Source organism: Lampetra fluviatilis, chromosome 70 (assembly GCF_964198595.1).
Source record: "Lampetra fluviatilis chromosome 70, kcLamFluv1.1, whole genome shotgun sequence".
Taxonomy (NCBI): domain Eukaryota; kingdom Metazoa; phylum Chordata; class Hyperoartia; order Petromyzontiformes; family Petromyzontidae; genus Lampetra; species Lampetra fluviatilis.
The window spans coordinates 3,283,231-3,310,361 of NC_136344.1; the positions used below are offsets into that span (position 1 = coordinate 3,283,231).

General features: G+C 57.5%; 1 protein-coding gene across 1 annotated transcript in view; it reads right to left on the reverse strand.

Moving 5' to 3' along the window:
* Nucleotides 1-6,215: 6,215 nt before the first annotated feature.
* The window catches only part of PRP4K (pre-mRNA processing factor kinase PRP4K), a gene marked incomplete at its 5' end in the record, with an annotated part of 22,799 nt that continues 1,883 nt past the window's right edge, over nt 6,216-27,131 (reverse strand). Inside the window, 9 exons of the mRNA XM_078883316.1 lie at nt 6,216-6,562; nt 7,545-7,631; nt 10,368-10,519; nt 12,692-12,806; nt 13,276-13,429; nt 17,316-17,453; nt 21,012-21,159; nt 23,981-24,071; nt 26,266-26,339. Of these exons, the coding sequence (XP_078739442.1) occupies nt 6,356-6,562; nt 7,545-7,631; nt 10,368-10,519; nt 12,692-12,806; nt 13,276-13,429; nt 17,316-17,453; nt 21,012-21,159; nt 23,981-24,071; nt 26,266-26,339 (1,166 nt within the window). The remainder of the gene's footprint in view (nt 6,563-7,544; nt 7,632-10,367; nt 10,520-12,691; nt 12,807-13,275; nt 13,430-17,315; nt 17,454-21,011; nt 21,160-23,980; nt 24,072-26,265; nt 26,340-27,131) is intronic.

Consider the following 27,131-nt stretch of genomic DNA (forward strand, 5'->3'; position numbering starts at 1 on the left):
TGTTTGTTTTTGTGTGTCTGTGCATGTTCTCCACAAGTACATGTGGTTAACGCAAGACATGATTCCTACCTTGGCTCCTCCCACCCTCAACCAGTACATATACAAGGACTGTATTCTTGGAATATCTCCCACTTGATACAGCAATCGTGCTGTGACGGTTCCACCTGAAGACGGAGGGCTTGTGTTGCCTCCGAAACGTCGTGATTTTTATTTTATTTTACTTTTATTAATTTTATTTTTTTTACCTACGTGGCTTTACCGAAAAAACCTAAGCATATGAACCACTATACCTTGCTGATGTCAAGGAGCGTAAACGGTCGTCACGCAAACTCCCGCTTATGCGCGCAGCCGGTGGCTTTTGGCTGGCCATCGAACAGTGATTGGTCACTGCATCGTGCGCCGTCACTGCGGCCGTCTGGAACGTTCTTCCCTTTGACATTAGGAAGCCACCTTTAAAACACATTCCTGCTGCAGAGGGAGCTGGTAGGAACGTTGTTGGGTTGCTCGGTCAATGGCCTGCAGGGTCAACGGCGGCGTGGTGTATTACGCAAATATGGCCCGACTGTGAGGGCGTGAGTAGCTGAAACGTTGAGTTTTATAAGGGCACCACGGGGTGACCAGCCCCTCCTCACCCTCCCCACCCAGCCCCTCTACCCAGCCCCTCCCATCCCATTTTTGGATGCACGACGGACGGACACAATAATCCCGTGGGCTGGTGTAACCAGGAGGTTCCTACCAGTGTAACTTTTGACTTCACTGCGGTGTACAACTGCGTATCATCGGCTTAATGACGGTACTTGATGTCAAATGCGCGGGGGCGCCACGGTGGGGAGATGTTAACTACCTCGCCTAGTATTCAGGAGGTTGTGTGTTCCATCCTGCTGAATGTCTCACCCCGTGGTCGCGTGGATTTTTCTCCGGGTCCTCCGCTTTTTAAAATCCTTTATATTAAGTTCGCTTGCTTGCTTGCTTAGGACCGTGCAAATCTTTCGGTCGTTTTATAACCCACTTCCCGTGATCCAATCGAGCTGACATTTTGCACACAGACTCGTTGTGCGTGACAATGCATTTTTGTGAAAAAATGTTTCATAAATTTTACACTGTTTAGGGAATTTTTTTTAAATATTTAATTACCAATTGCTTAATGCTGGCAGACAATCATCTGCCCCATAGGTGGCAGCCATCTCAAGCCAGAGGACGAGAGGACTCTAGCCGCCCGTTTCAAAGACCAATGTGGGCTGAAATTAAAGCGATGTCACGCATATAAAGGATTTATAGTGAAAAACGTTGTTTTTTCGGGTTAATTTTTCCCCCCTCCGCATTTTCAATCGACATCATCACCACGCTTTTGGAGCGTTTGGCCGCGATAACTTTGCACGTGACGATAAGCCACCAAAACTCCAAACGTACAGGGCGTCAGGGTCGGGATTGAACCCACGGCCTCCTGTACGTCAGGCGAGGGAGTTAACGTCTCCTAGCCGACCGTGGCACCGCTGTTGGAAACCAAGGCCCATCGAATCAGAGTCGATTATTCCAACGTGATTTGAAGCTTTCGTGACTGCAGCAATTACTCTTTGGTTCTTTCGGTAAAGTCACGAAGATAGAAAATAAAACTAAGTAATAGAGCGCGACGTTTCGGTCGCAACACAAGCAACCGCCGTCAGGTAGAACTACATCTGAGAGAGAGACAAAACACAGACACGGAGACACACAGACAGACACACAAGCAGAGAGAGACAGACACACAAGCAGAGAGAGAGACACACAACATAGACACAGAGAGAGACAACACAGAGAGAGACACACAGCATAGATACACAGAGAGACACACAGAGACACACAGAGACACACAGGGACAGAGACACACAGAGACACACAACATAGATACACAGACAGACACAGAGAGAGACACACAGAGACACACAGAGAGAGACACACAACATAGACACACAGAGAGACACACAGAGACACACAGAGAGAGACACATAACATAGACACACAGACACACAGAGATAGACACACAGACAGACACAGATATACACAGAGAGATACAGACACACAAGCAGAGAGACACACAACATAGACACACAGAGAAAGACTTACAACACAGATAGTGTGTCTCTCTGTGTGTCTATGTTGTGTCTCTGCTTGTGTCTGTCTGTGTGTCTCCATGTCTGTGTTTTGTCTATCTCTGTCTATGTTGTGCGTCTCTCTCTGCTTGTCTGTCTGTGTCTCCGTGCCTGTGTTTTGTCTCTCTCTGTGTGTCTGTGTCTATGTTGTGTGTCTCTCTCTGCTTGTGTGTCTGTGTGTCTCCGTGCCTGTGTTTTGTCTCTCTCTGTGTGTCTGTGTCTATGTTGTGTGTCTCTCTCTGCTTGTGTGTCTGTGTGTCTCCGTGCCTGTGTTTGGTCTCTCTCTGTGTGTCTGTGTCTATGTTGTGTGTCTCTCTCTGCTTGTGTGTCTGTGTCTCCGTGCCTGTGTTTTGTCTCTCTCTGTGTGTCTGTGTCTATGTTGTGTGTCTCTCTCTGCTTGTGTGTCTGTCTGTGTCTCCGTGCCTGTGTTTTGTCTCTCTCTGTGTGTCTGTGTCTATGTTGTGCGTCTCTCTCTGCTTGTGTGTCTGTGTGTCTCCGTGCCTGTGTTTGGTCTCTCTCTGTGTCTGTGTCTATGTTGTGTGTCTCTCTCTGCTTGTGTGTCTGTGTGTCTCCGTGCCTGTGTTTGGTCTCTCTCTGTGTGTCTGTGTCTATGTTGTGTGTCTCTCTGCTTGTGTCTGTGTCTCCGTGCCTGTGTTTTGTCTCTCTGTGTGTCTGTGTCTATGTTGTGTGTCTCTCTCTGCTTGTGTGTCTGTGTGTCTCCGTGCCTGTGTTTTGTCTCTCTCTGTGTGTCTGTGTCTATGTTGTGTGTCTCTCTCTGCTTGTGTGTCTGTCTGTGTCTCCGTGCCTGTGTTTGGTCTCTCTCTGTGTGTCTGTGTCTATGTTGTGTGTCTCTCTCTGCTTGTGTGTCTGTGTGTCTCCGTGCCTGTTTGGTCTCTCTCTGTGTGTCTGTGTCTATGTTGTGAGTCTCTCTCTGCTTGTGTGTCTGTGTGTCTCCGTGCCTGTGTTTTGTCTCTCTCTGTGTGTATGTGTCTATGTTGTGTGTCTCTCTCAGCTTGTGTCTGTGTGTCTCCGTGCCTGTGTTTGGTCTCTCTCTGTGTGTCTGTGTCTATGTTGTGTGTCTCTCTCTGCTTGTGTGTCTGTGTGTCTCCGTGCCTGTGTTTGGTCTCTCTCTGTGTGTCTGTGTCTATGTTGTGTGTCTCTCTCTGCTTGTGTGTCTCCGTGCCTGTGTTTGGTCTCTCTCTGTGTGTCTGTGTCTATGTTGTGCGTCTCTCTCTGCTTGTGTGTCTGTGTGTCTCCGCGTCTGCGCTTTGTCTCTGTCTCAAATGTAGTTCTACCTGATGACGTCTGCTTGTGTTGCAATCGAACCGTCGCGCTCTGTTACTCAATTTATCAACTTTCTCCGCGACTTTACCGAAAGAACCAAAAGGGTCAATCACTCCAGTCAGGTCGGTGGCGAAAATTCCAATTCGAAACCCACGCACTCACCAGCACACCGAAGAGCCGGCTTGTGTCAGAAGCTCAACCTCCAAGTTGCCTCGCCCACGATCACTCCCACACACGACGACGCATACGCGGGGAGGAGGAGGAAGGGGGTGGGTGGCTTTCGTCGCGATTTCCTTTCAAATTCTACGATTTATTTCGTTTTTCCCCGCCCCCCGCCCAGGCCAGGCCCAATCTCACCTGCGGGCGGACGGGCGAACGAGGCGCGTTGAGAGCGAGCGAGCGAGCGAGCGCGGTGGCTGGCAGAGTTTAAAAACAAACAAAAAACGACGGAATAAAATTAAACTCGGCCAAGCGCTCACGGCACGCGTCATCGTCAACGGCGTACTGACGTCACCACGGGTTACCACGTCGACGTGCGTTACCACGTCACCGCGGGTTACCACGTCAACGCGCTAACGTCACCGCGGGTTACCACGTCGCCGTCAACGCGCGCTTACGTCACCGCGGGTTACCACGTCGACGTGCGTTACCACGTCACCGCGGGTTACCACGTCCTCGCCGCGTTGCCGTCAACGCGCTAACGTCACCGCGGGTTGCCGCGTCGACGTGCGTTACCACGTCACCGCGGGTTACCACGTCACCGTCAACGCGCGCGCTCACGTTACCGCCTATCGACGCGCGTTACCGCTTCGATGTCGACAACGTACGTACACGCGCGCACGTCACCGCGCGTTACCACGCCAACGCGGGTTACCACATCACCCTGGGTTACCACGCCGACGCTGGTTGTGATGCAAATAAAACCCGGGGAGACCTACGAGAGACGGCTACACCCGCGGACATTGACGACCAGGAGGAACGCCGCCACCACGACGACTCAACTCTCGTCGGGTTTGTTTTTGTGTCGGAGGATTTTTTTCCTTTTTCTGTTAAACCGTCAGACGCCCACCCCGACCCCGACCCCGACCCCCCCTAAAAAAACTGGGCCCCCCCCCCCCCCCCAACACCAGCAACCCCAAACCCTCCCAAATCCTTCAATCCTCGAGGAGGGGGGGGGGGGCGGTGGTGCCGGTGCATCGCCATCGGTTTGACGTCCAGAATGGGAGGATGCGAGATGACCGATATCGTTCAATTGCAGAGAGGGAGGAGGAGGGAGGAGAGGGAGGCAGGGAGCAGAGGTCGCAACCGGGTACCCGATACCCGTACCCTACCTGATACCCGGGTACGGGTACCCGTTTGCGACCCTGGTGCGGCCGGGTACGGGTACGGGTAGGCCGTGAGTCACTGGTGAGTCGCCGTTTGTCACTCATTTCCCAACGTCTTGTCTCTTCTCACAATTCAAGTTCCTAGAATCAACCCACCCGCGCCTGCAACGTGGCTTCATCCCAGAGGTCGCAATCGGGTACCCGATACCCGTACCCTACCCGATACCCGGCCGGGTACGGGTAGCCGGGTATCGGGTAGGCTACGGGTACCCGTTTGCGACCCTGGTGCGGCCGGGTACGGGTACGGGTAAGGAATCAAAACCCGTTTGCGACCTCTGGCACGGAGTAGGCTGCGGCCGTGCGATTTGGTTCAAGTCGGGAGACGGACATTCGGGCGGCCACGGTGGCGGGGAGGATGTTGACGACCTCGCCCGGTTGCTGTCAGAGGCGGTCGTGGGTTCGATCCCGAAGCTGATGCCCCCCCGCTGCTGCTCTGCATTGGGAGGAGTTTGCGTGTCTGTCTGTCTCTCTCTCTCGCGGAGTGGAATATTCTCCGATTTCTCCCTCCACGTTTAGAAAAAACACAACCGTGCGTCTTAAGAGAGAGTGTTTGCGCTGCTATACATTTCCACGTCGCTTCCCGAAAAACAACGACACGGCACAGTGGGGCCTTCTCCTTACCTGCTAAAATAAAACTATACTCTTAGTTCTTTCGGTAAAGTCACCATGTAGGTAAACAATGAAATTAATAAAAAATAAAACAATAAAAATCACGACGTTTCGGAGGCAACACAAGTCTCCCGTCATCAGGTGGGACCGTCACAGCCAGATTTGCTGCTTCAAGTGAGGCAGGGATTCCAAGATGCAAGTTCTTAAATACAAGTTAAGTTGATACTGCAAATCTGGCTGTGACGGTCCCACCTGATGACGGAGACTTGTGTTGCCTCCGAAACGTCGTGATTTTTACTGTTTTATTTTTATGAATTTCATTTTTTTACCTACATGGTGACTTTACCGAAAGAACTAAGAGTATGAATCCTTGCAGTCACGAAAGCTTCAAATCTAGAAAAAATAAAACTAGTCTGTTCAAATATCAAAACAACTTTCTCCGCGGCAGGATGACACGCCTCTCTCTCTCTCTCTCCATCTCTCTCGTGATTGGTCAACGGCGGGAAAGTGTTCGACCGGGATTGGTCGATCCGGTCGGAGACCGCTTCGTTTAGAATTGGCCAACGGTTGGCAGCCGTTTCTCCCACGATTGGTCAACGGCTTCCTCCCCCCCCCCTCCCCCCATCCCTCCCGCTCGCCCGTCTGCGATTGGTCGATCGGCAGCGACAATGGCCCCCCACCCCTTTCTCTCCCGTGATTGGCCGACGACGGTGCCGGTAAGAACAACTCACCTCTCCCCCCCTCCCCCCCCCCTTGGAAAAAAATCCCTGCCGCCCAATCTCTCACGCACCGTTAAAAAAACACTCCCCACCCACCCACCCACTGAAATCCGGAACCCTGGTCCCCCTTCACGAGCCAAATGTCCTCTCATCTAACGCCGGATCGGCGGCGGCGGCGTCTTCTCCGCCACCAACAACACATGCCAACCAAACACATCCACCGCCCCCACTAGAGGATCTTCTCCTGGATGAACGGGTGCTGCAGCGCCTGGTTAATGGAGACGCGCTTCGCCGGGTCGAGCATCAGCGTCTGCTCCAAGAGCTCGCGCAGCTGCAGCACCTTCTTGCGCTGCTCCTCGGGCAGTCGCTGGAAGCCCACGAGCTCGGCAAGCAGGTCCTTGGTGGGGTTGATGGAGCTCATGATGGTCACCTTCTCCTGTTGGTGGTGGAGGTGGTGGTGATGATGATGATGATGGTGGTGGTGGTGATGATGGTGGTGGTGATGATGGTGGTGGTGATGATGGTGGTGGTGATGATGGTGGTGGTGATGATGGTGGTGGTGGTGATGATGATGATGGGGGTGATGATGGTGGAGCAGAGGGGGGGGGTAAGAGGATAATGATGGTGATGATGGTGGTGATGGTGGTGGTGATGGTGGTGATGGTGATGATGATGGTGATGATGGTGGTGATGATGATGGTGGTGATGGAGCGGAGGGGGGGGGGAGTAAGAGGAGGATGATGGTGATGATGATGGTGGTGATGATGATGGTGGTGGTGATGATGGTGGTGGTGATGATGGTGGTGATGATGATGATGATGGTGGTGATGATGAGGTGATGATGGTGATGTGATGATGGTGGTGATGATGATGATGATGGTGGTGGTGATGATGATGATGGTGGTGATGATGATGATGGTGGTGGTGATGATGATGGTGGTGGTGGTGATGATGATGGTGGTGGTGATGATGATGATGGTGGTGGTGATGGTGGTGATGATAATGGTGGTGATGATGATGATGGTGGTGATGATGATGATGATGGTGGTGATGATGGTGGTGATGATGATGGTGATGATGATGACGATGGTGGTGATGATGACGATGGTGGTGATGATGGTGGTGATGATGGTGGTGATGATGATAGTGATGATGATAGTGGTGATGATGGTGATGATCGTGATGATCATCACCATCATCAGAGGAGAGGGTGAGTTGTTGATGAGGTGGAGGAGGAGTGGTGGGAGGAGAAGGAGGGGGTGTCAGAGGTCTTGAGGCTGTGACGCTGTGTGGGGATAATTCTGGACGAGATTTTACGAAGATGCCATTTGAATTGTACCCCCCCGTGTCCCCACGCCACCCGTGTCTCCCGTGTCTCTCTCTGTCCCCCCGTGTCCCCGTGTCCCCGTGTGTCTCACCCTCTCTGTGACCTTGTCCACCTCGATGTACATGAAGTTGAGGTTTTGGTCAAAGTGCTGATCTTTGAATGTCCCTTTCCGGATCATCTGGAGCATACACACACGTGCACACACACACACACGTGCACACACACACACAAACAAAGATCCCCCGTATAGCCTTAACAGACTGTAGGGGCAAGTGCTGTTAGCGAGCACCTATGAAGGCCAGAACGGTACACGAGGGGGTGGGTGGCCAGCACCACGCCCGACCGCCTTTGTCTCCCCAGTGGCGATGTTTACACACCGCACCAGGTACTCATTTAAGGCTGAGTCGACCTAGGGGAGGCCCAGGACCGGTTCAGATAATCGTCACTGGTGTTAGCCGTGAGCGGGAATCGAACCTGGGTCGCCAGGTTCATAGCGCAGCGCGCTAACCGCTACACTACCACTCCCCACACACACACACACGCACGCACACACACACACACACGCACACACACACACGTGCACACACACACGCGCACACACACACGCACACACACACGCACACACGCACGCACACACGCACACACACACACACGCACACACACACACGCACACACACACACACGCGCACACACACACACACACACGCACACACACACACGCACACACACACACACACGCACACACACACACGCACACACACACACGCACACACACACACGCACACACACACACACACGCACACGCGCACACACACACGCGCACACACACACACACAGCGTCACAACAACGCGACGCTTACAGCCCACAGCTTGCCACTCGACGCGCGCGTCTGCACAACCCACAGAGCGTCGACAAGGGTCGCCTGCTCCCCACCCCCTCGCTCGCCCCCTCGCTCGCTCGCTCGCCCCCCTCGCCCGCTCGCTCGCCCCCCTCGCTCGCCCCCTCGCTCGCCCCCCTCGCTCGCCCCCCTCGCTCGCTCGCTCGCTCGCTCGCACACACACACCGACCCCCCCTGCTGTTCTCCAGCCGAAGGCGGCGTTAGTAGCGGCAACGGCAGCAGATTCAACGCTCCGTTGTCGGTGAGAAATCGCGACGCAACTTGGCGATGGCCCAACATCCATCACCGATGTCTCTCTCTGTGTTGGGCAGAGGTCGCAACCGGGTACCCGATACCCGTACCCTACCCGATACCCGGCTACTCGTACCCGGCTGGGTACGGGTAGCCGTTTGCGACCCTGGTGCGGCCGGGTACGGGTAGGCCGTGAGTCACTGGTGAGTCGCCGTGTGTCACTCATTTCCCAACGTCTTGTCTCTTCTCACAATTCAAGTTCCTAGAATCAACCCACCCGCGCCTGCAACGTGGCTTCATCCCAGAGGTCGCAATCGGGTACTCGTACCCGTACCCTACCCGATACTCGGCCGGGTACGGGTAGCCGGGTATCGGGTAGGGTACGGGTACCCGTTTGCGACCCTGGTGCGGCCGGGTACGGGTAAGGAATCAAAATCCGTTAGCGACCTCTGTCGCAAAATAAAAATGTAGTCGTTATTAACACGAGGAATAGTATTTACACCATTGGAACCTCATTTGGCAGTAAAAAAATGTGATAATTGTTTTTTTACCCTTCTATCTGGCAACAAAACTGACACCCTTTTTACAAGGAGTCATGTTTGCATAGACCACAATACCTGCGGTCGGAATGCAAACAAAAAACACAACTATGATAATGTATTAACTGTCTTTGAAGGTGATTGGTCCACACCCGAGACAGCTTTCCTTAGAGCCTAGTCTCACTTGGTGTTGGACCAGATGACGCCAAAAGGCGCACAACTCAAAGACAATGCACCATCAGAGTATGAGAGCTCGGGGTAAGCATTTACACCATTGGACCAATCAACTTCAAGGACAGTGCATACATTATCAGAGTTGTGTGTTTTTTGTTTGCATTACGGCTGCAGGTATTGTGGTCAATGCAAACATGACTCCTTGTAAAAAAAGGTTGTCAATTTTGTTGCCAGATAGAAGGGTAAAAAAACCAATTATCTGATAATGTATGCACTGTCCTTGAAGTTGATTGGTCCACACAAATGAGGTACCAATGGTGTAGACTCACAGAGACCCATAGACTCACACAGAGACCCATAGCCTCACTCAGAGACCCATAAACTCACATCGCCACTGTGTCTCCCCAGTGGCGATGTTGACGACTACACCACCGCACCAGGTAACGCATTTGAGGCCGAGTCGGCCTAGGGGAGGCCCAGGACCGATTCGGATAATCGCCACCGTTGTTGGTGGCCGTGAGTGGGCAATCGAACTCGGTTTCGCCGGGTTCGTACGCGACCTCCACCCCCCCGCCACCACCCCCCGCCACCACCCCCGCCACCACCCCCGCCACCACCCCCGCCACCACCCCCGCCACCACCCCCCGCCACCACCCCCGCCACCACCCCCGCCACCACCCCCGCCACCACCCCCGCCACCACCCCCCGCCACCACCCCCGCCACCACACCCCCGCAACCACCCCCCGCAACCACCCCCGCCACCACCCCCGCAACCACCCCCCGCCACCACCCCCGCCACCACCCCCGCCACCACCCCCGCCACCACCCCCGCCACCACCCCCGCCACCACCACCACCACCTCCACCCCCCGCCACCACCACCACCACCCCCGCCACCACCCCCGCCACCACCCCCGCCACCACCCCCCGCCACCACCCCCGCCACCACCCCCGCCACCACCACCGCCACCACCCCCGCCACCACCACCATCACCACCACCACCCCCGCCACCACCCCCGCCACCACCCCCGCCACCACCCCCGCCACCACCACCACCACCACCACCTCACCTTATTGGGCATTTTGCCCTTGAGGTCCATCATGAGCTTGACCATGTGGTTGTTTGTCTTTCCAGGGAAGAGGATGCGTCCGGTGTACAGCTCATACAGCGTGCAGCCCACGGACCACATGTCTATGGCGTAGTCGTAGGCCTTGCCGATTACTGCAGGCCACGCACAGAGACCCGTAGATTAACACAGAGACTCACAGACTCACACAGAGAGACTCACACAGAGACCCGTAGACTCGCACAGAGACCCGTAGACTCGCACAGAGACCCGCAGATTAACACAGAGACTCACAGACTCACACAGAGAGACTCACACAGAGAGCCGTAGACTCGCACAGAGACCCGTAGATTAACACAGAGACTCACAGACTCACACAGAGAGACTCACACAGAGAGACATAGACTCGCACAGAGACCCGGAGACTCGCACAGAGACCCATAGACTCGCACAGAGACCCGTAGATTAACACAGAGACTCACAGACTCACACAGAGAGACTCACACAGAGAGCCGTAGACTCGCACAGAGACCCGTAGATTAACACAGAGACTCACAGACTCACACAGAGAGACTCACACAGAGAGCCGTAGACTCGCACAGAGAGCCGTAGACTCGCACAGAGACCCGTAGACTCGCACAGAGACCCGTAGACTCGCACAGAGACCCGTAGATTAACACAGAGACTCACAGACTCACACAGAGAGACTCACACAGAGAGCCGTAGACTCGCACAGAGACCCGTAGATTAACACAGAGACTCACAGACTCACACAGAGAGACTCACACAGAGAGCCGTAGACTCGCACAGAGACCCGTAGATTAACACAGAGACTCACAGACTCACACAGAGAGACTCACACAGAGACCCATAGACTCGCACAGAGACCCGTAGATTAACACAGAGACTCACAGACTCACACAGAGAGACTCACACAGAGAGCCGTAGACTCGCACAGAGACCCGTAGATTAACACAGAGACTCACAGACTCACACAGAGAGACTCACACAGAGAGCCGTAGACTCGCACAGAGACCCGTAGATTAACACAGAGACTCACAGACTCACACAGAGAGACTCACACAGAGACCCGGAGACTCGCACAGAGACCCATAGATTAACACAGAGACTCACAGACTCACACAGAGAGACTCACACAGAGACCCATAGACTCGCACAGAAACCCGTAGATTAACACAGAGACTCACAGACTCACACAGAGAGACTCACACAGAGACCCATAGACTCGCACAGAGACCCGTAGACTCGCACAGAGACCCGTAGATTAACACAGAGACTCACAGACTCACACAGAGAGACTCACACAGAGACCCGTAGACTCGCACATAGAGCCGTAGACTCACACAGAGACCCGTAGACTCGCACAGAGACCCGGAGACTCACACAGAGACCCATAGACTCGCACAGAGACCCGTAGACTCGCACATAGAGCCGTAGACTCGCACAGAGAGCCGTAGACTCGCACAGAGACCCGTAGACTCGCACAAAGACCCGTAGATTAACACAGAGACTCACAGACTCACACAGAGAGACTCACACAGAGACCCGGAGACTCGCACAGAGACCCATAGACTCACAGAGACCCGTAGATTAACACAGAGACTCACAGACTCACACAGAGAGACTCACACAGAGACCCGTAGACTCACACAGAGACCCGTAGACTCGCACATAGAGCCGAAGACTCGCACAGAGACCCGTAGACTCGCACAGAGAGCCGAAGACTCGCACAGAGACCCGTAGATTAACACAAAGACTCACAGACTCACACAGAGACCCGTAGACTCGCACAGAGACCCGTAGACTCGCACAGAGACCCGTAGATTAACACAGAGACTCACAGACTCACACAGAGACCCGTAGACTCGCACAGAGACCCGTAGACTCGCACAGAGACCCGTAGACTCGCACAGAGACGCGTAGACTCGCACAGAGACCCGTAGACTCACACAGAGAGCTGTAGACTCACACAGAGACCCGTAAACTCGCACAGAGACCCGTAGCGTGCCGACCGCTGCGTCACCACTCCACCCCCATCGTCAATCCCCTCCACCCCCCCACCCCTCACCCTCACCCCCCCCATCACCCCCACCCCTCACCCCCACCCCTCACCCACACCCCTCACCCCCCACCCCCACCCCTCACCCCCACCCTCACCCTCACCCCCCGCACCACCCACCCCCCTCACCCCCACCCCCCCACCACCCCACCCCCACCCCCCCCCCACCCCCACCCCCCTCACCCCCCACCCCCCTCACCCCCCACCCCCACCCCCACCCCCCCCCCACCCTCACCACCCCCCTCACCGATCTCGGGTGCGCGGTAGAAGCGGCTCACGAGGTAGGGGGTGATGTCACAGTCGGCGATGTGCGACGCCGACCCAAAGTCGCACAGCTTCAGGATCGTCTTGGACTCGTTCACCTGGGGTCACACAGGGGTCACGCAGGGGTCACGCCGGGGTCACGGGAGGGGGTCACGCAGGGGTCACGGGAGGGGTCACGCAGGGAGGGTTAGGGGGGTCCCCCACTTTGTGGACTATGATCACCGCTCATCCCCACCCCTCACCCCCCCCGCTCACCCTCACCCCTCACCCCCAGCGCTCACCCCCCACCCCTCACCCCAACCCCACCACTCACCCCCGGTGCTCACCCTCACCCATCCCACCCCTCAACCCCACACCCACCCCTCACCCTCAACACCAGCGCTCACCCTCACCCCTCACCCCCAACCCCTCGCCCCCCCCCAACCCCCCTCCGATGACATCATCAAGTGCTGCCCCGCCTTGTGCCGCCCACATTAAAAACGCCCCCCCCCCCCCGCCGTGTGCCCCCCACCGTGTGCCCCCCACCGTGTGCCCCCCACCGTGTGCCCCCCCCCCCCCAACCCGCACCAGGATGTTGTCGGGCTTGATGTCGGCGTGCAGGATGTTGCACTTCTTGAGCAGCTTGAGCGCCAGGAAGAGCTGCTGGCTGTAGGAGCGCACCGCCTTGATGTGCAGCCCCACGTCCTTGCCGTACTTCTTCAGCACCTCACGCAGATTCATGCTGGGCGGGGGAGCGGGGGGGAGAGAGGGGGAGACACAAGGGGATGGAGAGAGGTGGTTGGATGGGGGGGCAGACAGAAGGGGAGACGCTGGGAGAGACGCGGGGGGAGACGCGGGGGGAGACGCGGGGAGAGACGCGGGGGTTGGTAGGGGAGAGACGCGGGGAGAGACGCGGGGGTTGGTAGGGGAGAGGCGCGGGGAGAGACGCGGGGGTTGGTAGGGGAGAGGCGCGGGGAGAGACGCGGGGGTTGGTAGGGGAGAGGCGCGGGGAGAGACACGGGGGTTGGTAGGGGAGAGGCGCGGGGAGAGACGCGGGGGTTGGTAGGGGAGAGGCGCGGGGAGAGACACGGGGGTTGGTAGGGGAGAGACGCGGGGAGAGACGCGGGGGTTGGTAGGGGAGAGGCGCGGGGAGAGACGCGGGGGTTGGTAGGGGAGAGGCGCGGGGAGAGACACGGGGGTTGGTAGGGGAGAGACGCGGGGGTTGGTAGGGGAGAGACGCGGGGAGAGACGCGGGGGTTGGTAGGGGAGAGACGCGGGGGTTGGTAGGGGAGAGACGCGGGGAGAGACGCGGGGGTTGGTAGGGGAGAGGCGCGGGGAGAGACGCGGGGGTTGGTAGGGGAGAGGCGCGGGGAGAGACACGGGGGTTGGTAGGGGAGAGACGCGGGGAGAGACGCGGGGGTTGGTAGGGGAGAGGCGCGGGGAGAGACACGGGGGTTGGTAGGGGAGAGGCGCGGGGAGAGACACGGGGGTTGGTAGGGGAGAGGCGCGGGGAGAGACACGGGGGTTGGTAGGGGAGAGACGCGGAGAGAGACACGGGGGTTGGTAGGGGAGAGGCGCGGGGAGAGACACGGGGGTTGGTAGGGGAGAGACGCGGGGGAGAGACGCGGGGGTTGGTAGGGGAGAGGCGCGGGGAGAGACGCGGGGGTTGGTAGGGGAGAGGCGCGGGGAGAGACACGGGGGTTGGTAGGGGAGAGACACGGGGGTTGGTAGGGGAGAGACGCGGGGGTTGGTAGGGGAGAGGCGCGGGGAGAGACGCGGGGGTTGGTAGGGGAGAGACGCGGGGAGAGACACGGGGGTTGGTAGGGGAGAGACGCGGGGGTTGGTAGGGGAGAGGCGCGGGGAGAGACGCGGGGGTTGGTAGGGGAGAGACGCGGGGAGAGACACGGGGGTTGGTAGGGGAGAGGCGCGGGGAGAGACACGGGGGTTGGTAGGGGAGAGGCGCGGGGAGAGACGCGGGGGGTTGGTAGGGGAGAGGCGCGGGGAGAGACGCGGGGGTTGGTAGGGGAGAGGCGCGGGGAGAGACGCGGGGGTTGGTAGGGGAGAGACGCGGGGAGAGACACGGGGGTTGGTAGGGGAGAGGCGCGGGGAGAGACGCGGGGGGTTGGTAGGGGAGAGACGCGGGGAGAGACACGGGGGTTGGTAGGGGAGAGGCGCGGGGAGAGACGCGGGGGTTGGTAGGGGAGAGACGCGGGGAGAGACACGGGGGTTGGTAGGGGAGAGGCGCGGGGAGAGACACGGGGGTTGGTAGGGGAGAGGCGCGGGGAGAGACGCGGGGGTTGGTAGGGGAGAGGCGCGGGGAGAGACACGGGGGTTGGTAGGGGAGAGACGCGGGGAGAGACGCGGGGGTTGGTAGGGGAGAGGCGCGGGGAGAGACGCGGGGGTTGGTAGGGGAGAGGCGCGGGGAGAGACGCGGGGGTTGGTAGGGGAGAGGCGCGGGGAGAGACGCGGGGGTTGGTAGGGGAGAGACGCGGGGAGAGACGCGGGGGTTGGTAGGGGAGAGGCGCGGGGAGAGACGCGGGGGGTTGGTAGGGGAGAGGCGCGGGGAGAGACGCGGGGGTTGGTAGGGGAGAGGCGCGGGGAGAGACGCGGGGGTTGGTAGGGGAGAGGGCGCGGGGAGAGACACGGGGGTTGGTAGGGGAGAGGCGCGGGGAGAGACGCGGGGGTTGGTAGGGGAGAGGCGCGGGGAGAGACACGGGGGGTTGGTAGGGGAGAGGCGCGGGGAGAGACGTTGGTAGGGGAGAGGCGCGGGGAGAGACGCGGGGGTTGGTAGGGGAGAGGCGCGGGGAGAGACGCGGGGGTTGGTAGGGGAGAGACGCGGGGAGAGACACGGGGGTTGGTAGGGGAGAGGCGCGGGGAGAGACACGGGGGTTGGTAGGGGAGAGACGCGGGGAGAGACACGGGGGTTGGTAGGGGAGAGACGCGGGGAGAGACACGGGGGTTGGTAGGGGAGAGGCGCGGGGAGAGACGCGGGGGTTGGTAGGGGAGAGGCGCGGGGAGAGACACGGGGGTTGGTAGGGGAGAGACGCGGGGGTTGGTAGGGGAGAGGCGCGGGGAGAGACGCGGGGGTTGGTAGGGGAGAGGCGCGGGGAGAGACGCGGGGGTTGGTAGGGGAGAGACGCGGGGAGAGACACGGGGGTTGGTAGGGGAGAGACGCGGGGAGAGACACGGGGGTTGGTAGGGGAGAGGCGCGGGGAGAGACGCGGGGGTTGGTAGGGGAGAGGCGCGGGGAGAGACGCGGGGGTTGGTAGGGGAGAGACGCGGGGAGAGACACGGGGGTTGGTAGGGGAGAGGCGCGGGGAGAGACGCGGGGGTTGGTAGGGGAGAGGCGCGGGGAGAGACGCGGGGGTTGGTAGGGGAGAGACGCGGGGAGAGACACGGGGGTTGGTAGGGGAGAGGCGCGGGGAGAGACGCGGGGGTTGGTAGGGGAGAGGCGCGGGGAGAGACGCGGGGGTTGGTAGGGGAGAGGCGCGGGGAGAGACGCGGGGGTTGGTAGGGGAGAGACGCGGGGAGAGACGCGGGGGTTGGTAGGGGAAAGGCGCGGGGAGAGACGCGGGGGTTGGTAGGGGAGAGACGCGGGGAGAGACACGGGGGTTGGTAGGGGAGAGGCGCGGGGAGAGACACGGGGGTTGGTAGGGGAGAGACGCGGGGAGAGACACGGGGGTTGGTAGGGGAGAGGCGCGGGGAGAGACGCGGGGGTTGGTAGGGGAGAGACGCGGGGAGAGACACGGGGGTTGGTAGGGGAGAGGCGCGGGGAGAGACGCGGGGGTTGGTAGGGGAGAGGCGCGGGGAGAGACGCGGGGGTTGGTAGGGGAGAGGCGCGGGGAGAGACGCGGGGGTTGGTAGGGGAGAGGCGCGGGGAGAGACGCGGGGGTTGGTAGGGGAGAGACGCGGGGAGAGACACGGGGGTTGGTAGGGGAGAGGCGCGGGGAGAGACGCGGGGGTTGGTAGGGGAGAGGCGCGGGGAGAGACGGGGGGGTTGGTAGGGGAGAGGCGCGGGGAGAGACACGGGGGTTGGTAGGGGAGAGACGCGGGGAGAGACACGGGGGTTGGTAGGGGAGAGGCGCGGGGAGAGACACGGGGGTTGGTAGGGGAGAGACGCGGGGGTTGGTAGGGGAGAGGCGCGGGGAGAGACGCGGGGGTTGGTAGGGGAGAGGCGCGGGGAGAGACGCGGGGGTTGGTAGGGGAGAGGCGCGGGGAGAGACGGGGGGGGGGAGCGGGGGGTTGGTGGGGGAGAGAGAGGGGGAGACACAAGGCGATGGAAAGAGGTGGTTGGATGGGGGGGCAGACAGAAGGGGAGACGGGGGGAGAGACGCGGGGGGAGACAGGGGGAGGAAGAGAGGGGCGGGGGAGGGAGGGAGGGGAGGGGCGGGGGAGGGAGGGAGGGGAGGGGCGGGGGAGGGAGGGGAGGGGGGGGAGGAGCGGGGGAGGGAGGGGAGGGGGGGGAGGGGAGGGGGAGGGAGGGGAGGGGCGGGGGAGGGAGGGGAGGAGCGGGGGAGGGAGGGGAGGGGGGGGAGGGGCGGGGGAGGGAGGGGAGGGGCGGGGGAGGGAGGGGAGGGGGGGAAGGGGAGGGGCGGGGGAGGGAGGGGAGGGGGGGGAGGGGGCCCTACCTGAGGGGCTCGAACACGAGGCACAGGTGCTGCTTGTGGGTGAAGTGGCGGTACAGGCGCAGGCAGTGGAACTTGTCGTCGGGGTCGGCGTCGTTCAGCTTCTTGAGGAACTCGAGCTCCTTGAGGCCCGTCTTCTGCCTGCAGACACGGGGAGAGACGCGGGGAGAGACACGGGGAGAGAGGAGAGACACGGGGGGAGACACGGGGAGAGACACGGGGATAGACACGGGGGGAGACATGGGGAGAGACACACGGGGAGAGACACGGGGAGAGACACGGGGAGAGAGGAGAGACGTGGGGAGAGACACGGGGAGAGACACGGGGAGAGACACGGGGAGAGAGGAGAGACACGGGGGAGACACGGGGAGAGACACGGGGATAGACACGGGGAGAGACACGGGGAGAGAGGAGAGACACGGGGGGAGACACGGGGAGAGACACGGGGATAGACACGGGGGGAGACACGGGGAGAGACACGGGGAGAGACACGGGGAGAGAGGAGAGACGTGGGGAGAGACACGGGGAGAGACACGGGGAGAGACACGGGGAGAGAGACACAGGGAGAGAGGAGAGACACGGGGAGAGACACGGGGAGAGACGTGGGGAGAGACGGGGAGAGAGGAGAGACACGGGGGGAGACACGGGGAGACACACGGGGAGAGACACGGGGACACACGGGGAGAGAGACACGGGGAGAGAGACACGGGGACACACGGGGAGAGAGACACGGGGAGAGAGGAGAGACACGGGGAGAGACACGGGGAGAGACGTGGGGAGAGACACGGGGAGAGAGGAGAGACACGGGGGGAGACACGGGGAGACACACGGGGAGAGACACGGGGACACACGGGGAGAGAGACACGGGGAGAGAGACACGGGGACACACGGGGAGAGAGACACGGGGAGAGAGACACGGGGAGAGAGACACGGGGAGAGACACGGGGAGAGACACGGGGAGAGACACGGGGAGAGACACGGGGAGAGACACGGGGAGAGACACGGGGAGAGACACGGGGAGAGACACGGGGAGAGACACGGGGAGAGACACGGGGAGAGACACGGGGAGAGACACGGGGGGAGACACGGGGAGAGACACGGGGAGAGACACGGGGGGACACACGGGGAGAGAGACACGGGGAGAGAGACACGGGGAGAGACACGGGGAGAGACACGGGGAGAGACACGGGGAGAGACACGGGGAGAGACACGGGGAGAGACACGGGGAGAGACACGGGGAGAGACACGGGGAGAGACACGGGGAGAGACACGGGGGGAGACACGGGGAGAGACACGGGGAGAGACACGGGGAGAGACACGGGGAGAGACACGGGGAGAGACACGGGAAGAGACACGGGGAGAGACACGGGGAGAGACACGGGGAGAGACACGGGGAGAGACACGGGGAGACACGGGGAGAGACACGGGGAGAGACACGGGGAGAGACACGGGGAGAGACACGGGGAGAGACACGGGGAGAGACAAAGGGGAGAGACAAAGGGGAGAGACACGGGGAGAAACACGGGGAGACACGGGGAGAGACACGGGGAGAGACACGGGGAGAGACACGGGGAGAGACACGGGGAGAGACACGGGGAGACACGGAGAGAGACACGGGGAGACACGGGGAGACACGGGGAGAGACACGGGGAGAGACACGGGGAGACACGGGGAGAGACACGGGGAGAGACACGGGGAGAGACACGGGGAGAGACACGGGGAGAGACACGGGGGAGAGACACGGGGAGAAACACGGGGAGAAACACGGGGAGAGGGGGACACGGGGAGAGACAGATTTAGTGCTGTCTTCGTGGCAGTGTTAAAAGTACTAGTGCTGTACCACAGCTGCTGTGTCACAGCTGCTGTGTCACAGCTGCTGTGTCACAGGTGATAGTGCTGTGTCACAGCTGCTGTGTCACAGCTGCTGTGTCACAGCTGTTGTGTCACAGCTGATAGTGCTGTGTCACTGCTGCTGTGTCACTGCTGCTGTGTCACTGCTGCTGTGTCACAGCTGCTGTGTCACAGCTGCTGTGTCACAGCTGCTGTATCACAGCTGCTGTATCACTGCTGCTGTATCACAGCTGCTGTGTCACAGCTGCTGTATCACAGGTGATAGTGCTGTACCACAGCTGCTGTGTCACTGCTGCTGTGTCACAGCAGCTGTGACACAGCAGCTGTGACACAGCAGCTGTGACACAGCAGCTGTGACACAGCAGCTGTGATACAGCACTATCACCTGTGACACAGCAGCTGTGACACAGCAGCTGTGACACAGCAGCTGTGACACAGCAGCTGTGTCACAGCTGCTGTGTCACAGGTGATAGTGCTGTGTCACAGCTGCTGTGTCACAGGTGATAGTGCTGTGTCACAGCTGCTGTGTCACAGCTGCTGTGTCACAGGTGATAGTGCTGTATCACAGCTGTTGTGTCACAGCTGCTGTGTCACAGCTGCTGTGTCACAGCTGCTGTGTCACAGCTGCTGTGTCACAGCTGCTGTGTCACAGGTGATAGTGCTGTGTCACTGCTGCTGTGTCACTGCTGCTGTGTCACAGCTGCTGTGTCACAGCTGCTGTGTCACAGCTGCTGTGTCACAGCTGCTGTGTCACTGCTGCTGTGTCACTGCTGCTGTGTCACAGCTGCTGTATCACAGCTGCTGTGTCACAGCTGCTGTGTCACTGCTGCTGTGTCACTGCTGCTGTGTCACAGCTGCTGTGTCAGTGTTGCTGTGTCACAGGTGATAGTGCTGTGTCACTGCTGCTGTGTCACTGCTGCTGTGTCACAGCTGCTGTGTCAGTGTTGCTGTGTCACAGGTGATAGTGCTGTGTCACTGCTGCTGTGTCACAGCTGCTGTGTCAGTGTTGCTGTGTCACAGGTGATAGTGCTGTGTCACAGCTGCTGTGTCACTGCTGCTGTGTCACAGCTGCTGTGTCACAGCTGCTGTGTCACTGCTGCTGTATCACAGCTGCTGTGTCACAGCTGCTGTGTCACTGCTGCTGTGTCACTGCTGCTGTGTCACAGCTGCTGTGTCAGTGTTGCTGTGTCACAGGTGATAGTGCTGTGTCACTGCTGCTGTGTCACTGCTGCTGTGTCACAGGTGATAGTGCTGTGTCACTGCTGCTGTGTCACTGCTGCTGTATCACAGCTGCTGTGTCACTGCTGCTGTGTCACAGCTGCTGTGTCACAGCTGCTGTGTCACTGCTGCTGTGTCACAGCTGCTGTGTCACAGCTGCTGTGTCACTGTTGCTGTGTCACAGGTGATAGTGCTGTGTCACTGCTGCTGTGTCACAGCTGCTGTGTCACAGCTGCTGTGTCACTGTTGCTGTGTCACAGGTGATAGTGCTGTGTCACAGCTGCTGTATCACTGCTGCTGTGTCACAGCTGCTGTGTCACTGTTGCTGTGTCACAGGTGATAGTGCTGTGTCACTGCTGCTGTGTCACAGCTGCTGTGTCAGTGTTGCTGTGTCACAGGTGATAGTGCTGTGTCACAGCTGCTGTGTCACAGCTGCTGTGTCACTGCTGCTGTGTCACTGCTGCTGTGTCACTGCTGCTGTGTCACTGCTGCTGTGTCACTGCTGCTGTATCACAGCTGCTGTGTCACAGGTGATAGTGCTGTGTCACAGCTGCTGTGTCACAGCTGCTGTGTCACAGCTGCTGTGTCACTGCTGCTGTGTCACTGCTGCTGTGTCACTGCGTCCCTCACATGAGCTCATTGTTGCGGATGATCTTGATGGCGACGTCCTGGCTGGCGCGTGCGATGTCGCGCGCCCGCACCACGTTGCTGAACACGCCCTGCCCAGTGTAGCCATAGACGTTGTAGCGCTTGTCCAGCACCTCACCGATGTTCACGCCTAGACAACAGCCGGAGGACGTACGGTGATCCCTCGCCACTTCGCGGTTCAAGTTTCGCGGCCTCAGTGCATCGCGGATTTTTCGAACCGATTTAAAGGCCTCATTATACCTGTGCAGTAACACCATCATCATTCATCATCACATTCATCGAACTGCACAGGTCTGTCATCGTCGTCGTCGTCATTACTGGAGTCAAGTCTCAAGATGCTACTGTCATTGGTGACACCATAATACGTATCGTATGAGAGAGAGAGAGAGAATGTATAATATTAAGTTTCGATTTAAAGCTTTCGTGACTGCAGGGATTCATCTTATTGGTTCTTTCGGTAAAGTCACGTAGAAGGGAAATAATAAAATAATAAAAATAAAACACGATAAAATAATTCTCACGAATTATTTTAACGTGTTTTATTTTTATTATAATATTAAGGTTTTATAATTAAATAGATTTAAGTAAAATATATAAAGTATAAATAGACATATTTTAAACATTCTGGTACCCACACACACACATATACGGAAATTCCTAGGGGGGCCAATCCTACTTGGCGGATTTTCACCTGTCGCGAAGGGGTTCCGGTCCCCATTAACCGCGATGAACGAGGGATCACTGTACTTCAAAACCAACGTTTCGTTTGACCGGCTAAGGCCTCGCTGAGCCATTCAGCTCTTTTTAAATCCTTTATATTAAGTTCGCTTGCTTGCTTGCTTAGGACCGTGCAAATCTTTCGGTCGTTTTTTAACCCACTTCCCGCGATCCAATCGAGCTGACATTTTGCACACAGACTCGTTGTGCGTGACAATGCATTTTCGTGAATTTTTTTCCAAAATTTTACACTTTTTAGGACAAAAATATTATATTTAATTTCTAATTGCTTAATGGTGGCAGGCAATCATCTGACCCATAGGTGGCAGCAATCTCAAGCCAGAGGACGAGAGGACTCTAGCCGCCACGCATATAAAGGATTTAGAGTGAAAAACTTTGTTTTTACGGGTTTTACTTATTCTAGAAGCGGGCTACCCACAAACGATGGCGCAAACAATGTGGCTTATCGCCGTGTGTAAATGTACAGCGGCCAAACGCTCTGCAAGCGTGAAGCTGATTGGCAAATCTTCTTGGTTCTTTCGGTAAAGTCGCGTAGAAGGGAAATAATAAAATAATGAAACATAATAAAATACAATTCTCGGCTGCTTGCCATGTGGCCGAAACGTCGTGAGAATTGTATTTTTAATTTCGATTTAAAGCTTTCGTGACTGCAGGGATTCATCTTCTTGGTTCTTTCGGTAAAGTCGCGTAGAAGGGAAATAATAAAATAATAAAACATAATAAAAAATACAATTCTCACGACGTTTCGGCCACAACGCAAGCGGCCGTCCCCCTCAGGTGAAGAACAGGTCTGTCGGAAAGACAGCGTCTGAATGTCTTTCCGACAGACCTGTTCTTCACTTGAGGACGGCTGCTTGCGTTGTGGCCGAAACGTCGTGAGATTTGTATTTTATTATGTTTTATTATTTTATTATTTCCCTTCTACGTGACTTTACCGAAAGAACCAAGAAGATGAATCCCTGCAGTCACGAAAGCTTTACATCGAAATCACCAAGCTTGGCAGCGTATATTTAAGCTGGGTTAGGGGAGGAAGGGCGCCTTGACAAAGAAATTTACATAAATATGCTAAATTCATCTGTTTAAATGTAAATTCCTTTGTCAAGGCGCCCTTCCTCCTCTAACACCTGCTTAAATATACGCTGCCAAGCTTGGTGGTGCTCATTCAGACGCTGTCTTTCCGACAGACCTGCTCTCCACCTGAGGACGGCTGCTTGCGTTGTGGCCGAAACGTCGTGAGAATTGTATTTTATTATGTTTTATTTTTATTATTTTATTACTTCCCTTCTACGTGACTTTACCGAAAGAACCAAGAAGATGAATCCCTGCTGCAGTCACGAAAGAAGCTTTACATCGAAATCTGAATGCAAATGTGCAGGGAAAAACCGGGGGACCCGGAAAAAAATCCACGCGACCCACGGGGAGAGAGAGAGAGACATGAAAACTCGAAATATCGAGGCAGGCATGAGGGTTGGGATCGAACCCACGACCTCCTGTACACCAAGCAAGGGAGTTAACATCTCCTAGCCACAAACAGCTGTACCGAAGAATGCTGAAAATCCCATGGACAGTCAAAACCACCAATACACAAGTTCTGCAAGATATGGGCACTGGCAGGCAACTGCTGAAGACCGTCATTAGCAGGAAGTGTTACTACCTAGGCCACATTGCCCGAAACGACCACAAACACCAGCTATTAAAGCAAATCCTGGAAGGAAAAATCGAAGGGAAAAAACGACCAGGACGGCCAAAAACGACATGGCTCAGTGACATCAAAACATGGCTACAATTAACAGCAGCAGCGCAAACTCTACACGCCGTGCTAGACCGGGACCAATATCATCGTGAAGTTGCACACGCCGTTAGGCAGCACTAAAGAAGAAGCCACAAAAAAAGTTCCCCTGTGTAGCCGGATGGGGCAAGTGCTGCTAGCGGGTAGCAGCACCTATGAAGGCTGACACGGCGCACGAAGGGGGGTGGGTGGCCAGCACCACGCCCCTCTTCCCACCCCGACGTTTGCACACCGCTACACCAGGTAACTCATTTGAGGCTGAGTCGACCGAGCGGAGGCCCAGGACCGGTTCAGATAATCGTCACCGGTGTCGGCCCGGGTCGCCGGGTTCGTAGAGCTCACCGCGTTGACGTGTACACACACACACACACGCACGCACGCACGCGCACACACGCACACGCACGCCAGGGGCTCCGACACTCACGGTAGTAGCCCTCTGAGTCGGTCCAGTTGTCTCGGAGGTTCGGATTCTCCTTGAAGTCGCGCCCGAGGCTCGCGGCCTTCAGCTTGGGGCTCTGAGACGGGGACACGCGGCGCACACACGAGAGCGCGCGTCAGTCACTCACCAACGCGGCTCCCCAGTGTCACTGCGCGTGTCACTGCGCGTGTCACTGCACGTGTCACTGCACGTGTCACTGCACGTGTCACTGCACGTGTCACTGCACGTGTCACTGCACGTGTCACTGCGCGTGTCACTGCGCCCAACAGCTCGGGTTTGCCTCGTCGTCCACTCAGGAGGGGTCACGTAGCCCGCATGCCCAGCCACTGCATGCCCAAGCAGCCTCTCTTTGGTTGGATGGATGGGGCTAAATGGGTACGGCACGGGCTAGAGAAGAGATGGAGTGATGGGTGAGTGTGTGGGTGAGTGAGTGAGTGAGTGTGTGGGTGAGTGAAATGGGCTAGAGAAGAGATGGAGTGATGGGTGAGTGAGTGTGTGGGTGAGTGAGTGTGTGGGTGAGTGTGTGGGTGAGTGAAACGGGCTAGAGAAGAGATGGAGTGATGGGTGAGTGAGTGTGTGGGTGAGTGAGTGTGTGGGTGAGTGAGTGTGTGGGTGAGTGAGTGTGTGGGTGAGTGAGTGTGTGGGTGAGTGAGTGTGTGGGTGAGTGAGTGTGTGGGTGGGTGAGTGTGTGGGTGGGTGAGTGTGTGGGTGAGTGAGTGTGTGGGTGAGTGAGTGTGTGGGTGAGTGAAACGGGCTAGAGAAGAGATGGAGTGATGGGTGAGTGAGTGTGTGGGTGAGTGAGTGTGTGGGTGAGTGAGTGTGTGGGCGAGTGAGTGTGTGGGTGGGTGAGTGTGTGGGTGAGTGAGTGTGTGGGTGAGTGAGTGTGTGGGTGAGTGGGTGAGTGACACGGGCTAGAGAAGAGATGGAGTGATGGGTGAGTGAGTGTGTGGGTGAGTGAGTGTGTGGGTGAGTGAGTGAGTGGGTGAGTGAGTGTGTGAGTGAGTGACACGGGCTAGAGAAGAGATGGAGTGATGGGTGAGTGAGTGTGTGGGTGAGTGAGTGTGTGGGTGAGTGAGTGTGTGGGTGGGTGAGTGAGTGTGTGGGTGAGTGGGTGAGTGACACGGGCTCGAGAAGAGATGGAGTGATGGGTGAGTGAGTGTGTGGGTGAGTGAGTGTGTGGGTGAGTGAGTGTGTGGGTGGGTGAGTGAGTGTGTGGGTGAGTGTGTGGGTGAGTGAGTGTGTGGGTGAGTGAGTGTGTGGGTGGGTGAGTGAGTGTGTGGGTGAGTGAGTGTGTGGGTGAGTGTGTGGGTGAGTGAGTGTGTGGGTGAGTGAGTGTGTGGGTGAGTGAGTGTGTGGGTGGGTGAGTGAGTGTGTGGGTGAGTGAGTGTGTGGGTGAGTGAGTGTGTGGGTGAGTGTGTGGGTGAGTGAGTGTGTGGGTGAGTGTGTGGGTGAGTGAGTGTGTGGGTGAGTGAGTGTGTGGGTGAGTGAGTGGGTGACTGAAACGGGCTAGAGAAGAGATGGAGTGATGGGTGAGTGAGTGTGTGGGTGAGTGAGTGTGTGGGTGAGTGAGTGGGTGACTGAAACGGGCTAGAGAAGAGATGGAGTGATGGGTGAGTGAGTGTGTGGGTGAGTGAGTGAGTGAGTGACACGGGCTAGAGAAGAGATGGAGTGATGGGTGAGTGAGTGTGTGGGTGAGTGAGTGTGTGGGTGAGTGAGTGTGTGGGTGAGTGAGTGTGTGGGTGAGTGAGTGTGTGGGTGAGTGAGTGAGTGGGTGAGTGAGTGAGTGGGTGAGTGAGTGAGTGGGTGAGTGAGTGGGTGAGTGAGTGACACGGGCTCGAGAAGAGATGGAGTGATGGGTGAGTGAGTGTGTGGGTGAGTGAGTGAGTGGGTGAGTGAGTGAGTGGGTGAGTGACACGGGCTAGAGAAGAGATGGAGTGATGGGTGAGTGAGTGTGTGGGTGAGTGAGTGTGTGGGTGAGTGAGTGTGTGGGTGAGTGAGTGTGTGGGTGAGTGAGTGTGTGGGTGAGTGAGTGGGTGAGTGAGTGACACGGGCTCGAGAAGAGATGGAGTGATGGGTGAGTGAGTGTGTGGGTGAGTGAGTGTGTGGGTGAGTGAGTGTGTGGGTGAGTGAGTGAGTGTGTGGGTGAGTGAGTGAGTGTGTGGGTGAGTGACACGGGCTCGAGAAGAGATGGAGTGATGCGGTACAGGAGGACGTGGAGCTGAGTGGACTTGCCGGTGAGCGGTACCAGCGAGTGTGGATGTGTGACTCACGTCAAAGTGCTCCGCAAACATGTCGTCAGACTCCACAAACATGTCGGGCACGGACGGACGCTTGGTTGCTACGGCTGAAGGGAGGGCGGGCGGACATGGGGAAGAGGAGGGGATAGACCGCATGGGTCAACAACATCCACAACAACCGCAAACAACACAACAAGTGCTGCATCAACCACAACAACAACCATCACAACAACAACAACCACCACAACAACCACCACAACAACCATCACAACAACAACAACCACCACAACAACCACCACAACAACAACAACCACCACAACAACCACCACAACAACCACCACCACAAATACAACAACCTCAACAATAACCGCCACCACCACAACAACCACCACAACAACCACCACAACCACCACCACCACAAATACAACAACCACAACAACCACCACCACTACAAAAACCACCGCAACAACCACCACCACAAATACAACAACCACCACAATAACTGCCACCACCACAACAACCACCACAACAACCACCGCCACCACCACAACAACCACCACAACAACCACCACAACAACCACCGCCACCACCACAACAACCACCACAACAACCACCACAAATACAACAACCTCAACAATAACCGCCACCACCACAACAACCACCACCACAACTACCACAAATACAACAACCACCACAACAATAACCGCCACCACCACAACAACCACCACCACAACCACCACCACAACAACCACCACAACAACCACCACAACAATAACCGCCACCACCACCACAACCACCACCACCACAACAACCACCACAACAACCACCACAACAATAACCGCCACCACAACAACAACCACCACCACAACCACCACCACAACAACCACCACCACAACAAC